The 17,708-nt window shown below is 35.4% G+C and overlaps 1 protein-coding gene across 2 annotated transcripts in view; it reads right to left on the bottom strand.

The window, feature by feature from the left end:
* Window positions 1–17,708, bottom strand: part of LOC123878171 (lachesin-like) — a 168,286-nt gene that overhangs the window by 138,292 nt on the left and 12,286 nt on the right. For both annotated transcript variants that reach the window (XM_045925275.1, XM_045925276.1), the window contains exon 2: window positions 14,593–14,803. In XM_045925275.1, the coding sequence (XP_045781231.1) occupies window positions 14,593–14,659 (67 nt within the window). In that variant the 5' untranslated portion in view covers window positions 14,660–14,803. The remainder of the gene's footprint in view (window positions 1–14,592; window positions 14,804–17,708) is intronic.

The following is a 17,708-nucleotide window of genomic DNA, read 5'->3' as shown; positions in this document are numbered from 1 at the left end:
AGAGTTCCCATGGGCTCCCTAAAAACCCATCCACTTAACCGATTTGTATGAAATTTTGTACCAAGGCAGCTTGCGTCCCTGTTATTAACATAGGCATTTTATCCCGGAAAATCAAACACTTCCCACGGGATTTATAAAAATCTAAATCCACGCGGACGAAGTCGCAGGCATCCTCTAGTTGCAAATAAAACATCTGCCTGATGCTAGGGGACAATGAACGTTGCGGAAATAGGCCACTCGGAGTCAATGCCGCGTCGTAGGTGAACATTGCGGGTTTGAAGAATACTAAATCACTAAAACTACAAAATAAGACAATTTATTTATTAAGGTTATTGGCATTGGATTGTGTTAAGGCAGTATAATAATAACTCTAAGTATTTGCTAGCGTTCTCGTTGTAACACCCTGTATAAATATGCTTACTCGAAACTAAGCTAGTCATTTAAAAAAGTGATCCTATAAGGGTTCCGTTTTTCCTTTCAATAATTAATCTTTTATTACAAAATTCCTCAGCCAATTTTGGATTTGTCTTTACACAGGTTCAAAAAATCTATTAAAAATATGCTCCTGAGAAAAGCATATTATACTGTCGAAGATTATGTAAATGATAAAGGAGCGTGGATTTGACCTGCAATTCGCTCCAGCAATGCGCGGGACTTCAATTGCTTTTTGCCAAATCTTTGAAAAGAGCAACCGGCGAGTTTCTTGCTGGTTCTTCTCGGTAGGAAAGGTATTCCGAACCAGTGGTAGATGCTTTTGACGATTCAAAACTTGTAAAAGTCTAATTGAATAAAAATATTTTGAATTTTTAATTTTTAATTACCAAAACAAATGTACCTGGTTACTTTTCCAAGTTTAAATACGTTTAACAATAAAGGTTCATGAATGTAAAGGGAATTACGCAAGTATTGCTACATTGCTGGACGAACAATCGCTTACATTACAATAAACACAATGCTTCGTTCAGCTAATCCGCTCACTCGCTCAATAAATCACTCATTCAACAGTTGGTTGACCGAACCACGTGATTCAATACGGTATTACCATGGTAATACCATAGGTAATACTGTTTATATTGTTAGGGTTCCGTACCTCAAAAAGAAAAACGGAACTCTTATAGGAGTGAATAGGCACCTTCTAGGTAAACGCGTCCCATCTTAGACCACATCATCACTTTCCATCAGGTGTGATTGTGGTCAAGCGCTTACTTATAGTGAATAAAAAAAAATCCCTCTGTAGTCCGTCTGTCGTGTCTGTCAAGAAAACCTATAGGGTACTTCCCGTTGACCTAGAACCATGAAATTTGGCAGGTAGGCAGGTCTTTGGGAAAAGGAAAAAATCGGAAAACCGTGAATTTGTGTTAAATTACAAAAAAAAAAATATTGTTCATGAACAACTAATTAGTATTTTCAAAGTAAGATAACTAACTATACTTAGTAGGAGTAGTAGTATATTATTTTTATTTATTTTAATGCATAATATTTTTTGACTCATCGTGCAAAATGTCGGAAAAGATAGTTGGAAAAGATACCCGAGTACGGAACCCTCGGTGCGCGAGTCTGGCTTGCACTTGGCCGGTTTTTGGGAATTTGCTGATGGCATAGCCGTTATTGCAGAGACTCAGGAGGACTTTTATATTTTCCATCAGGTGGGCCAACAAATGAACATGATAAGAGGCATCGGCTAGTAATATTATATACCTATTTGATCTTCAAAAACAAAAAAAAAATTTAACCAGAAGGGCAACGCTTAACCCCATAACCCAAAGGTAGATAAGTACCTATTTAAACTTAAACTAGCATCTACTAGTAACAACTAACAAGTTATACTACATTCCCTCGTTCAAGCTTCAAGCAGCTGGTTGCGATATGGTTCCACAATATTCAAATTCGTTTTGTAATCTCGCTTGTTATGGACATCAGAAGTTCATGTATATCTTACGTTTATGTTATGTTATCATAATCATAAGTAATGGCCATTGAATGAATGAATGAAACATTTCATATTCAAAAATTTTCAAAATTCAAAATATTTTTATTCAATTAGACTTTTACAAGTTCTTTTGAATCTATTGTACATCATTATAGAAAAGAAATACATAAACGTAAAGCAGTGCAATGGTTTCAGGGTTCAGGTATGTCAGTTTCTTTATTCCACCATAACTTCTATGCTTTTTAACCCCCGACCCAAAAAGAGGGGTGTTATAAGTTTGACGTGAGTATCTGTGTATCTGTCTGTGGCATCGTAGCTCCTAAACGATTGAACAGATTTTAATTTAGTTTTTTTTTGTTTGAAAGGTGGCTTGATCGAGAGTGTTCTTAGCTATAATCGAAGAAAATCGGTTCAGCCGTTCAAAAGTTATCAGCTCTTTTCTAGTTTTCTTTTAGAAGTTTTTGTGTCGGGGGTTTTTTAAATTTTGAGTTATATAATATTGGATACAGACAAAACCAAAATAATTCACTAGAGGTGTAATATCCTTGATAATACCTAGACCGTGAAACAATACCTATTCCATACCTAAATGTCAATCAGAGGCCATTGTTGTATGCGGTTTGGCTGATACGGTATTCATTGACCAATTTGCAATCAGATGCATTTGATGCATTCTAATTCCGAGGAAGTTGGATCTAAAGTCTAAAGCTTACAGCTAACAGAGCTGATTACAGCGTCGAACTTCACGCTTTTAGGGTTTCGTACCCAAAGGGTGCCAACGAGACCCTATTACTAAACCTCCCGTCCGTCTGTATGTCAGCGACCTGTAACTCATGAACCCTAATAGGTAGAGAGTTGAAATTTTCACAGAAAATGTACATACGTACCTATTTCTATTGCCTCTATAGAATAGAATATATTTTTATTCAAATAAACTTTTACAAGTGCTTTTGAATCGTCAAAATAATTTACCACTGGTTCGGAATGCTGTTCCTATCGAGAAGAACCAACAAGAAACTCGGTGATTGCTCTTTTCAATTGTTCAACTACAACTAAGTATAAGAACAAATAATTAAAATTTTAAAATGGCCGCCATGTAAAAAAAATTAAAAAAGGTAGATATAAGTAGACATAAGCGAGTGGTTAAGATGTTCCTCATATTTGGGAGGTCTTGGGTTCAATCCTGGACGCGCCCCTCTAGGTTTTTGGAGTTATATGTGCGTATTAAGGGCCTGCCGACATTATTCCTTTGAAAGTATTGTTATTCAACACCTATCTAGTCCTACAAATGACATTACAAAATTTTCAAAAAAATATGTACAATAGTTTGGTTAATGGTCTTTAGTTATGTGGAGTTTTTTTTTCAAATAATCGTTTATTACGATAAATACACGAATCTTATACAATAGTAGCTTCATATAAGATCGTGTATCAACTTCTTTACCTGTGCAACCATGAAAGTAAATCTTACATTTAATAATAGGGAATATATATATGATACACTTTCGAAACGTATTTTATTGTATTTCGACATTCTTTATGAAAAATTCACATTTGGGTAAAATAATCCTAGTCTGCCCTGCGCGGGAGACACTATTACCAACTTAGGGTAATTTACCCTATATTTAGAGTAAAAATAATCGAGAAGGGTAATTTTAAGGGTATGAATTTTCCTAGGGTATTTTTTGGGGTAAAACAATCAATATCAATAAAAAAATAACTGAACTATTTCGTTTCCGAACGCGCCCATTACAAATTCCGTTTTGTGAACGCACCGATTACTTTGTGTCCCTCTCTAGTCTCAAGCTTATTTTATTGTTTGCTCTTTCTTTTCGTGCGAGTGTTTTGGTTGTTTTTATTGTAAAAAATGGCGTCATCGAGTGCTGGTGTTACGCGTTCAGGTGTAAAAAAGTATGCACAAAAATATTGCAAAGAATGGGAGTATGACCCAAATTTAAAAGGTGAGTTGAGTTTTCTTAAAGTAATAATTTAATTAATCTAATTGAGCAATTTGAGATTGTTAGTAAGTTAGTAGGTACATAATCATTAGTTAGAAGGAACTTTGTATCTTTGATTGTCTAAGGGTTGCCTGTTGCAAAATTTACCCACATTTTATGGATGGTGGTCCTAGTGATGGTGATGGACAACGATGATTGCATTTTACATACTTTTCGTGGTGTTGGTGTTAATGGTTTGTTTTTTTTTCTAGATTGGATTTGTCCTGACCCCACTGGTGAAAATTATGCAAGGTGCAAATATTGTAATGTGACTTTAGCACCCCACAAGAAAGAACTTAATTATCACGCAAAGAGTAAAAAACACATGAAAGCTGTGTCATTAGATAAAGCGGCTAAGTCCTGCCAGCAATTGCCTTTTGTAAAAACAGTTTCAAAGACTAACAAAACTGCGGAATTAAAGATAGCTGCTTATATAGCTGAACATAGTGCTATTCAAAACGTAGATCATTTAGGTGAAATCCTGCCATCTTTAGATACGAAATCAGAAGTACTGGGGACGTTAAAAATACACAGAACTAAATGCAGCATGCTAATAAAAAACGTTCTTGGTCCAGTAATGATGCAAGAAATGATATCAGATGTTGGCGATGCTGCATATTCACTTATTGTTGATGAAACTACGGATATAACAACGGATAAAATTCTGTGCATTATGATCCGGTATTTTTCAAAAATTAAGCAGGATATTATAACAACTTTTTACAGATATATAAAAATATCTAAATGCGATGCAACAACCATCTATGAAACCATAAAAAATACTTTGCAAGAGGACGCCTTACGTCTTGAAATGCTGGTAGGAATTGGCCTAGATGGTACTAACGTAATGATTGGTGAACACCATTCTGTTGCAGCACTGCTGAAAAGAGACTTACCGGATATTATTATCGTTAATTGTACCTGCCATTCGTTACATTTATGTGCAGAGAAAGCTTCGGAAAGTATGCCCCGGCAACTGGAATTTTTTATTCGGGAATGCCATAACTGGTTCTCGTATAGTTCAAAACGTCTTGACGCCTACAGAGACTTATACGAAATTATGAATGAAAGTCGAGCTCCTAAAAAAATACCAGGATTTTGCGGAACACGCTGGCTAGCACGTTCTCATGCTATATAGGAATTAAAGCTTCTTTTCATGATGGCTAAGACTGAAGACAAATGTTTCATGGCGGAAAAATTGTATGACATCATGAAATGCAGAGCTTACCATGCATATTTCACGTTCTTAGATGTTCATCTACGTCAAGTTACTAAAGTTAATTGCCTGTTTCAAAGTGACGATGTCGATCCAGCGAAACTTTTAGAAGACTTGTTAATGCTATTCAAAAGTATCCTGCAAATTATTGTCATACCTCGGAAGCTCGAAACTGTTACGGATGGAGAATATCCATCATTTGATTTTCAGGAGCATTTGATTCATGTATCAGCAATGCATTTTGGCTACACAGTTGAAGAGGCGCTATCGAAACTAGACAGGCGAGACAAAGAGGACGTACGTGAAAGATGCAAAACCTTTCTTATTATTTTGTGCTCTGAATTACAAAAAAGGTTGCCAAAACAGATCGCATTCCTTAAATCCATGTCGAAACTGTCTCCAGAAATAGCCACTTCTCAAGTGAAACCTACATTAGTTGAAATACTACAAAATATTCAACGGGCTGAAGTGTATGGTTCTAAACAAGAGATAGAAATAGAATGGAATAATTTGCAAAACAAATCTTGGGAAAATACGACGCGTTGTACTGATTTTTGGGCTGAGGTTAACCGGGACACAGATGCTGGGGGTAATAAAAGATTCCCTAACATTTCTAAATTAGCATTGTCTCTTTTATCGGCGCCTATATCTAATGCAGCTGTAGAAAGGGCCTTTTCTCTATACTCAGTCGTCAAAACCAAGCTTAGAAATAGGCTATCTCTGCCTATGATACAGAGCATAATGACTCTAAGATACAGTTTAAAAATATTTCACAAGTCTTGTGTTAACTTCACTCCTTCAAAAACAATGTTGGACAAATTTAATAATAGCATGTATGACAAAAAAGATAGTGATGCAGAGGATACTTTTATTGTTATGTGCGAATAATAAAATACCTACTAAGAATAAAATATAATGTGTTGTTTTATTTGTAAAGAACGAAAAAAATCATTTAGGGTAAATTTTTTATAAAACATAGATTCTAGGGTAAATTGAGACCAGGCCCGGGGTAAAGTGAAAACTTCACCTGGCAACACTGGCGGGAGACGCGACGCATACGGCAGGCGCCCTTCAGACGTGGTGGATGTGCGCAATTTTTCCCGCCAATCGCTCTCGATTTACGGAAAATATTTTTTGTGTAATTGTAGCGAAATTATTATTTATAAATTATTGAATAAGGATGATTAATTGTTTTAGTTTTAAGAAACTTTTATCATCTAAATATTAGTGAACTCCATAGTAAATAGGTACTTAGTTGTGTTTTTTAGAGTTATTTCGTTGTTTTAAATTGTGTTAGGTAGGTACGAAGGTATCATAGTCAAATATCAGGATGCCGAAAATATCTCGACTAAAACGATCTCAACTACAAAAGATTGAAAGCATGAAAATCGCGTAAGTACCTACTTATCTTCCCATATACCTATTATTACATAAAAATATTGCGCGGCACACTTTTTTGGCCCGATCCGAATCCAAAACCTTGTCACCCATAGTGGAACATTGAAACTCCTGACTAACTAGGTACTACTACTTACTATAAACGGCCTCGCCCCCGGCTTCGTACCTACGGCTTTTTTGAAAATAAATAGGTACAGCCTATGTCACTCAGGAATAATGCTTAGCAGAAAGCAGTAGCTTTCTACTGATGAAAGAATTTTCAAAATTGGTTCAGTAGTTCCAGAGATTACTTCATACAAACTTTTCTTCTTTTTATTATGAACTAGTTGATGCCCGCAGCTTCGCCCGCGTGGATTTAGGTTTTTAGAAATCCCGTGGGAACTTTTGAGTTCCCAGAACAAAAGTAGTCTATCCGTACCGCGCGACAAAGTCTTTACTTGGTAAATATACCTTCAATATCAAGTTATAACCGACGACAGTTTCTAAATCCCATCCACTTTGGTGATCAGATCCCCTGCAGCATCAGGATTGAGGAGTTGGAATCTAAATTTTTTATAGAGCAATGTCGCAAAGTTCCTCTATCGATTAAAAAAAAATTTACTCAAATCGGTTCAGAAATCTCGAAGATTTCGGTATACATAGGTAGAAAAACACAACTCCTTTTTTGAAAGTCGGTTAAAAAAGTAGCCTATGTTACACCCTGATGAATCCTCTACTTGTCTGTGAAAGTCCCGTCAAAATCGGTTCAGCCGTTCCGAAGATTAGTCTTTTCAAACAGACAGACAGACAGACAAAAATTTTAAAAACGTGTGATTCGGTTATGGTATCGTTCAAATAACCATATTATGAGCTTTATATTTCGAAATTACAGACAGACACTCCAATTTTATTTATTAGTATATAGATAAACACACACCATTCCTTGTTGCGTCATTCTTGTAAGCAGCTGGGCAAAATACTGTAAGTAGGTAAGTACTAAGTACCTACCTACCTAGTAACTTCCTACCTACCGACACAGATTACAATAATGGTCAAAACTTATTTTATAAGTAGGTAGAGGTACCTATAAAAGCACCCCATAGTACGCGACAGGTTGACATGGCAATCGGGTAATGAGCCGCACATCACCCGCGCTATCCCGCACCGGGTTAGCGCGAGGGCTGTGCGGGTGAGTGGGACGTCCCCATCCCGATTGCCATGTCGACCTGTCGCGTACTATAGATGCTAATTATAATAACCTACCTCGACCTATCGCCGACTAAAGTTCGCGATAGGTCGAGATGGCAATTGGAATATGAGGCGGGGGGACGCCCCGCACACCTGCGCTCGCCCGCACCGCTCGCTAGCACGGGGACTGTGCGGGTGTGCGGGGCGTCTCCACCCCGATTGCCATCTCGATTTGTCGTGTACTATATACCTTCATAATATTGCAAATTGTACGATAGGTACATAGGTAGGTTACTAACAACAGATTCTTTGTTTACTTTTATTATTTTAGTTGTAGTTTACTCACGCCCCGAGGGTTCTGTACTCAGGTATTTTTTCGAAATTTTACACGATAAATCAAAAACTATTGTGTATAAAAATATATACGTAGTAAAGCCCTTTCACAATATTATGATACCCCACTTGTTATAAATAGTTACCTTTGAAATTTGAAAATACTAATTATTTCTTGATGGCATACATTTTTAGGGTTACGTACCTCAAAAGGAAAAACGGAACCCTTTTTTTGACCTATCTCATAGCCAGCGTTTGCAAATCTAAGCATACGTAGGGACTGACAGTTTATGGGTTTTATACTATGTAGTGATGACGCAGAGTTTTCGCGGCAGCTTATGAAAGTGGCAGAGGCGGCAAATAAATAAAAAAGACAGAATACCTTGAGCGTTTTTTACCCGACTATGGCAAAGCTGAAAGGAAGGGTTATGATTTTAGCAGTGTATGTATGTATGTACGTATGTATGTATGTATGTATGTATGTATGTTTGTATCCAGATTCTGTGTGTTCCACCGTAGCGCCTAAACTACTGGGCCGATTTTGATGAATGAGGTGTCAATCGATTCGTTGTAAAGGCCCGGGTGACATAGGCTATATTTTATACGAAAAAAATCGGCCAGATGGATGTTACATCAAAAAAGTGAGGGTCTTAAAAAAAATTAATTGCTATTGTGTCGAGTGAGATGTCCAATGAAAGAGGAGAAAATTTTGAGTTAATAAATATAAATATAGTTATTATTAAAATATACCAAGCGACAGAAAACCATTTTTTATTATAATTATTATTTCTTATTCAGCGCCACCTGTTGGTCATTCACGAGACCTCGGTTGGTCGTCGCATCATAGACAACGGAAAAGTTTCAAATAAAAAAAAAGTTGAAAAAACTATAACCCGACTACGGAAAAATGAGACAACTTGAACCCGACTTGGTACAAGTAAAATAAACTAAAAAGAAAGAAACAAAACAAAACAAAAACAAGATAGGTGCTTAGTGCTATCATCGTCTTCATCGTCTTGAGTAAGATTCAATACAAATGCCGTGGTCGTGCGTTGTCGATAGCAAAAAGAAAATATTCTAATTTGGTAGACAAATAAAATCATTGGGAATGCCGTCAATCAAGGATAAGAAATACGCTGTCGACAACGCACGACCACGGCATTCGTATTGAATCTTACTCAAGACGATGCACTAAGCACCTATCTTGTTTCTTTCTTTTTAGTTTATTTTACTTGTACCAAGTCGAGTTCAAGTTGTCTCATTTTTCCGTAGTCGGGTTATAGTTTTTTCAACTTTTATTTAAAGCAAAACTTCTTTACCGGTTTCAGAAATAGTTAGTACTTAGTATATAGTACATAGTATTAAGTCGAAATATATAGCCCTACTTATTAAGGCAAATTTTAGGGAAACCTGTAAATACATTACATAGTTTTGATTAATATTATCCCCGACTCGCACTTGACCGGTTTTTTTCTTATTGGATCTATCTATACATCTTTGGTGATTTTGTAATTTAATGGATATATTTATTACCTACCTACTTGCAAACAAACGAGGAGTTACCTCCTGTTGCAGTTGTTGTGAACATGAAGGGGTCGCATAATGGGTCACTCTGCACTCGGTTATTTCACGAGGCGTGAAGAAGCCAGGAAAGTTTTGTTTCAGTTTGTTAGCTTTTCAAAATTTATTTCTCAAGAATTATTTTAAAATAAAAGTAATGAAACAGATATTTGACCCATTCGACGTCACACGATCTCTTCCGGGCAGCCATCTTCAATCAATTTGTACAAATACGGCTGCATGACGGTTTTTAAATAAATAAATAAATAAAAATATTTTATTTCAGACAGTAATTATATGTCCATAATTAATTCTACACAAATTAAATTACGTAAATTAAAAGTAATATTAAAATGTAATAATTAAAGTTTAAATTATAAAAAAAAAAAATTATAATAATTTTTAAGCCAGTCTCGTTCCGACTCGAGACTGAATGACTATTAAACGCTTTTGTGTTTAGGTCGCCATTTTGATTAAGTGATTGCAAAATCAAGTGCACTCTGATCAAATTAATATTGCAGTTAGGTTATTTAAAAGATCAAAACTCTTGATAAGCTTCTACGCGAACATTTTAATAACTTATAAAATTAACTAAATTATTGTTGCCCTTAGGGCTTTCACATCTAAATTGACTTCTGAATTCTTTTAAGTGTAGGCATTTTGTAAATTTATTCATAACTCACAATCTGCACTCTCACTCGGCACTGTGGTCAAAGTTATGAGTGAAATTTAAAAATAAAATAAAAATATCTAAATCACTGATTAATTTTTTGAATCAGATTTAATTTTCAGTAACAAGTTAAATAATTTTCTGTGTTAAAATAAACTGATGAAAATCACTAATACTGCCTCACTTTTATAATACCAAACATATTCTATTTTCATATATTTTATTCATTCATAAATTTAATATAAAAAATATATACTTTTTATTACCCCTACAAAACCATTTTTATTTCTCACCAACCATCCTTGTGTATAAATTCAATTAATCCAGTTTGTTAACATGATCTTATTTATATACCTATTGCATTTAAGTGGGAGGTCCTGGGTTCGATATCAAGCCCCCGATCGAGTCAGTATTTTACAATTTCCAAATTGGCTCAGGTCTGAACTCTGAACGGGTAGGATACTGGTTTACATATTATTATCCTTTACCCTTTTTAGGGTTGCGGACCTTAAAAGGAAAAACGGAACCCTTATAGGATCTCTTTGTCGTTTGTCTGTCCATCTGTCCGTCTGTCCGTCTGTCCGTCGTGTCTGTCAAGAAACCTATAGGGTACTTCCCGTTGACCTAGAGACATGAAACTTGGCAGGTAGGTAGGTCTTATAGCACAAGTACAGGAATAAATCTGAAAACCCCGCATTTGGTTACATCGTTTGAAAAAAAATTAAATGTGCTTTGATTTTCAAAGTAAGGTAACTATACCAAGTGGGGTATCATATGAAAGGGTATTATATATTACCTGTACATTATAAAACATATTTTTATGAATAACAGTTTTTGATATATCGTGCAAAATGTTGGAAAAAATACCCGAGTACGGAACCCTAAGTGCGTGAGTCTGACTCACACTTGGCCGGTTTTTTCAAATATCAATTGACGGATAGAACTTAAATGGCAAGCACTTTCTTAAATTTTATGCATTATAGCACGATTCAATATTGACTCTGAATGTAGTCTTAGTAAAGTCAAAGTACGCTTCACATCGTCACTTACTACCTACTGCTATTTACCAGGTGAGATAGCAAACAAGTGCTAATTTATAATTGAATAAAAAATATTAATTCAGGTCTTTTACGATATCAACACACATTAAATTTTCTCCATTGCCGCTTCTAACACGCTTTTGCTCTATGGAAAAAAAACCAACCGAGTGCGAGTCAGACTCGCGCACCGAGGGTCCCGTACTCGGGTATTTTTTTCAATTTTGCATAATAAATCAATCACTATTATGCATAATAAAAAAAAACCCCCACCAATACTAAAAAATAAAAAATAATTTAATTTTTATCGAACACATTATTATGTATACAGGAGTAAAATGTAGTTCTATAGTATCATTTTTTGGATAGTAAATTAAATTGCTTTTACTATTTAGTGTTGATGGTTTTTAAGTTTTTTATCTATTTTTAGGGTTAAGAAAAAACGGAACCCATAAAGGATCACTTTGTTGTCTATCTGTCCGTCCGTCCGTCGTGTCTGTCAAGAAAACCTATGGGGTACTTCCTGTCGACCTAGAATCATGAAATTTGGAATTTTGAATGAATATTTTTTTTGTGATGTAACCTCAAATTCAAGGTTTTCGGATTTATTCCTTTATACTTGTACTATAAGACCTACCTACCAGCCCAATTTCATGATTTTAGATCTACGGGAAGTACCCTATGGATTTTCTTGACAGACACGACAAACGGACACACAAACAGATAGACAGACGGTCAGACAACAAAGTGTTCCCAGAAGGGTTCCGTTTTTCCTTTTGAGGCACGGAACCCTAAAAAGCTAAGCGCATCGGTGCTATGTCGTTTCTTTTTTCGCCAATGTTGAGGTTGTTAACTTGGTTGACCTGTAGCCGTAGTACAGTTTACCGCCACTAGATGGCGGTAAAAATTAAAGTAAATTAATGTCGAGGTGTAGAGGGGCGAGAGGGAACCAAATGCTCGAGGCCATTCGAAACTTGGAGCGTCTTAAGCCACTAAGTATCACTTACGTAACTATGGAGAAGAACAGTACTTAAATAACGGTGAAGGAAAACATCGTGAGGAAACCTGCATGCCTGAGAGTTCTCCATAATGTTCTCAAAGGTGTGTGAAGTCTGCCAATCCGTACTTGATCAGCGTGGTAGACTATGGCCTAAGCCCTTCGTACTGAGAGGAAATCCGTGCTCAGTAATGAGCCGGTAATGTATTATTGATCATGATGATGATAATTGAACTTTATCTCCACAGCGTAAAATACAATTTGCCTTGAGACTAACATTCATTGTCTTAGTTATAAAGTCAAGTAAAATGGTCCACTTTTGGCGTGTTTTAAGCCCGGAAGACGCTTATCAGCAATTTCATAACAAAGATAAAAAATTTCTTCGTCCTCTACTACTTGATTACGACGAGGTCGCTATCATTTGGTGTCGAGTTATGATCGAGAGAGTAAAATAAGAGAGAAAATTGATATCTATTTATTTAAAACTTATAAAATTGTCATTCCTCTTTCAACATAATGAATTTTACAAATACAATTTTACAAGTTAATAAATTTTACAAATCCAATTGTAATTCTTTCAGACGAAAACATGATAAAAAGATAAAAATGTAATCATAAATATAATATATTGAATCTGATCTATTTTATTACCTAGCAAATATTTCTTTTTTACGTAAGTAATTTAGATATTGTTCTTCATTTATTGTGTACGAAGTTCCTAGAACAATAATGATTATGGTTATTATTTACAATTATTATATAACTTTAAATGTTTTTAATGTCTCCGTACTTTATTATTTCTAATTACTGTAGAATAAAATCAATAAATTGATTAATTTATAGACACAATTACGTCCGCGTCAATTTAGGTTTTTAAAAGCCCCGTGGTGGGAACTCTTTGATTTTCCGGGCTAAAAGTAACCTATGCTACTCTCCAGGTCATGCAAATTAATCACGTAGAGCCGTTACTCCACTACGACGTTAAAGGACAAACCAATAAACCAAAATTAACACACTTTGGCATTTATAAAAATTTATAAAAAGTTTGAAAAAAGGGCATCAGTTTTTGGTCCAAATATGAAAGTACCGCGTAACAAAAAAAAAAATAGCACGGATCGTTACAACTAGCCATTTGGAGCAATAGTTAATATGCTAGAAAAGATTTAGGATTGCATTTAGCAAAGTTATATAAGTTCGTAGGTTCGTCTATGCCTTATTTATGTACTTACGCACTTTACATTTCTAATTATATTAAAATGATGTCAATATACCGTTTACATTATAGATTGAACAACTCACTTTTCTTTACGTTTTTCATTTTCGTTCTCCTGCATCGAGTTCCAGTGGTAGTAGGTTCGATTAATACCGCTTGCAACACAACAGCGTCGCCTCAGTAGGGTGTTTGCTTAGGACTTGATATTATGTTCCCGACATACGACAAACATGCTTTATCTATTATCTGGAAAGTATGTTATACTTACTAGACACTTAAATAGTACATACTCAGTTTCTTTGCAATCACAGAGTAAGAGTAGATACAAGTGTAAATTAAAAATTTATAACACCCCCGACGATCCAAAGTATTTGAGTTTTCCAAAACATCATTTTCAAATAAATAATTATGTATTTAGGCAACGTCCATCTTGACAGCTTGACATTTGTCTATTGACATAATATTATGAACCTAACGGTTATCTAACCTTCTTTTCTACAAGAAAACTAGAAAAGAGCTGATAACTCTTAAACGGCTGAACCAATTTTTTTAGATTATAGCTAAGAACACTCTCGATCAAGCCACCTTTCAAACAAAAAAAACTAAATTAAAATCGGTTCATTCGTTTAGGCGCTACGATGCCACAGACAGATACACAGATACACAGATACACAGATACACAGACACACAGATACACAGATACACACGTCAAACTTATAACACCCCTCTTTTTGGGTCGGGGGTTAAAAATAAGTCTTCAATTAAAAACATTGGTCAAATGAAAACCAGCGTTGTATGCTTTTGTGTATTTGCAAGGCATACAGCATTATGCTGAGTTGGGACCTTTTCAGGGTTCCCTTATAGGATCACTTTGAAGTCTGTCTGTCTGTCCGTCCGTCCGTCCGTCGTGTCTGTCAAGAAAACCTATAGAGTACTTCCCGTAGAGCTAGATACATACACGTCGGACGGACAGACAGACAGACAACAAAGTGATCCAATAAGGGTTCCGTTTTTCCGTTTGAGGTACGGAACTCTAAAAAAAATCTTTGCATGCGTTATAAGAAAAAGTAGTACCTGAACAATGCGAGATGCAGGCCAGCACGAAGAGCGCCAAACATATAGACATCCTTTTCAACTCCATCCTGATATCACTGTATAAAACCGGTAACTATACCACTGGTAATATGTTAAATATAAAAATATTATATTTAGTACTAGGCACTGGTAACACTGTCACACAAGGCACATCACTAGCTTCCTATTCAGGCACTTGATTTTCGTTGATCTGTGGAATTAAAAAAATATAATATTATTAAAAGCTTAGATTTTTTACTGTCGCAAGTATTTATTAAAAAAAAATAATGCGTTCCATTTTTAAATTATATATTTTTATATTTTTATCTGTGCATATTGTAAAGGATGTTTCGGTTTTGGAAAAAGCTATGAAAATCATCTGTTAAAGAAAGAAAAGTCTTCGTCTGTGGTGGCGTTTGCTGGCGCGCGTGTTGTGACTTTTTAGAGTGTTTTTTTGTTAGAAGTGGCCGGTTTTTGTGTTCTGCTGGTGTTTATTGGTGGTGGAACTGATGGGAAGCGCTCTAAAGGGGTGCCGCGTGTATGTCGGTGGGCGCCGGCACAGACGAAGTCCATACTTATACATATAGTTTCCCTAACTTGTAAATAACTACAAACTTGACATTGGCTATTCAGTGTAAAGCCAGACGAGAAAAAAAAAAAAAAAGTTTCTATTATCTTTAGCGGTCACCCGACGCAACAAGCCCTTGGATCAATTAAACTCAAAGCGGCAATATAAACTTACTTATTATATTTTTTATTTTTTAGAGGTTTTTGTGTCGGCGGTTTTATAAATTTTTAATTTAATTTTTATTTAACGTTTTTAAAACTTTAATGTTCATGTGGTTCCACACACGCGTTCCAATTTCAAATCCAGATTGTATCTATGCGGAAATCATCGACCCATATTTTTTAATCGGTCAATGCATTCCGAAGTGTGTAATATTACGAAGATGCAGTCATAGCCTGTTCCTATTTTAGAGTAATAAAATAGATAGGCCGGGTCAACCTATACCAGATACGCACGTAGCTGAGATAAGGCACGCCGGGGCGCTTAATATGTATGTACTGCCTCATCGGTCTAACTCTAAGTCTAGTGGCTAGCTAAAAAGTAGGATTGCAAAAAAACTATAAAAAAAGAACTAGACCCATATTTTTTTGGGTTCCGTTACCTCAAAAGGAAAAAAGAAACCCTTATAGGATCACTTTGTTGTCTGTCTGTCGTGTCTTACCACCGCAAAATTACACAATTAATCGATAACTAATCCCACCCATTTAAAATATACGTAAATACATCATCGTTTACATTAGAAAAGACAAATCGACCATCATCAACATGCAATACAAATAAAGCGATGTTTTCTCAATACATCGTTACAGAGATCAAAGACACGGAAGGAACCGCCTGCGATAATAAATATACGGTTATTTTTGTACCACCATCCCCCCTTTATAAGTACAGATTTCCGTTCCGATACGAACCATAGATGGGTTTAGGTTTCGGACGAGTTAGCGATGGACGATTTATTCGAATAACAATCGAAATATTCGATGTTTGCTGTCGAACAATCGAGAACAATCGCTTGTTCAATTGTAACATACATAGCGCGTCTGGGACAAATAAATCTAAAATCGATCGCGCAATTGATTAAGATTTTCAATTTATTCGTTCCAGCTGCGCTCCACATTTGTTAACTCTACAAACGAAAAATTTAATAATTCCGACTGTCGATTATAGTTTTTGTGTAGAAGAATAAATTGATAATCGATTGTTCAATTATTGTTCGATTGTTTTTTTGCAAAAATCGCCCATCGCTACTTGGAATAGCTAAATGTCGCATATTCCCAGAGGATATGTACCTCAAAACGAAAAAAAGGAACCCTTATAGGATCACTTCGTTGTCTGTCTGTCTGTCGCGTCTATCAAGAAAAGGGAATCAAAACCTACATGGTACCTCCCGTTGACCTAAAATCATATTGTGATTTCCTTAGCAAGTCTCAACAAACAGACGCGGACGGACGGACGGTCGGTCGGAGGTTTCTATAGAAACCTCTAAAGATATAAGTAAGTGTTCTTGTACATGTCCTTCAATGTTTATGTTATAGTTTAGGTACTTACAATGAAATCTATTGTTATTGTTTCCAGTAAAAGATCATTGACTTTAAGTAAATAGGCACTCCATAGAACTTGAAAACGTGATAAGAAAGGTTTATTTTAGCACTAGATAACTAGACCTATCAAAGTAAAGTATTGAGTATTATTAGCTGTTGTAGTAGGCACTTGTAACAACTGCCTCGTGGTCTAGTAGTTATCGAGGGTAGTAGGGGATAGGTAGCGTGCATCCTGGGAATTGACGTAGCAACGTTTTATCCCGGAAAATTAAAGAGTTGTTTATCTGTTTTTAACGTTTGGTTCAGATAGCTTGCATCTTAGGAAAAAGGACATGGGCTTCTTTTGTCCCGGAAAATCAAAAAATTCCCATGGGATTCTTAAAAACTTAAATCCACTTTGCAAGCCTAATCTATTTGACTACTTTTTTCTCGGAAAATCAAAAGTCCCTACAAGATTTAAAAAAAAACTAGATCCGAAACTACGAAGCCCATTCGAATCGGAAGAGTGCGTAACCGCCCTAAATTTAAAAGAAAGTACCATTCAATAAGTAAAAGGTGTTTCAAAACAAACTCTAGAAGGAGTAACAAAAATAAAACGAAGTTCTTATCACTGAAAACTACCTAATTAGTTAAATATATTGCTCCCAAACATTGATATAAAACAACCAAAGATAGACATATCACTTTTTGTTCTCTTTAGAAATCTAGAAATTCCTAACTAATTAAAGATAGGTAGTAGGTCATAAAATATTTTTTCGCGGTGTCATTATAATTATTTATGTCAAGATAACGGATGATGTAATTAATTCATTATATAATATACTTAAAGGAATGGTTTTTTAAAATCTTATGAGAACTCTTTGATTTTTCAGAATAAGAACTACGATTTAGTAACCATACACTAATTACTGTCGGTTTTCAGAATGCAAACTATATTATATCAGGGTCAAATTTTGTTTAAATTGGTTAAATGGATGTGCCGTGAAATGGTTACAAAGTGATATAGT

Source organism: Maniola jurtina, chromosome 25, assembly GCF_905333055.1.
Source record: "Maniola jurtina chromosome 25, ilManJurt1.1, whole genome shotgun sequence".
Taxonomy (NCBI): Eukaryota; Metazoa; Arthropoda; class Insecta; order Lepidoptera; family Nymphalidae; genus Maniola; species Maniola jurtina.
This window is presented reverse-complemented; position numbering and strand designations above follow the sequence as displayed.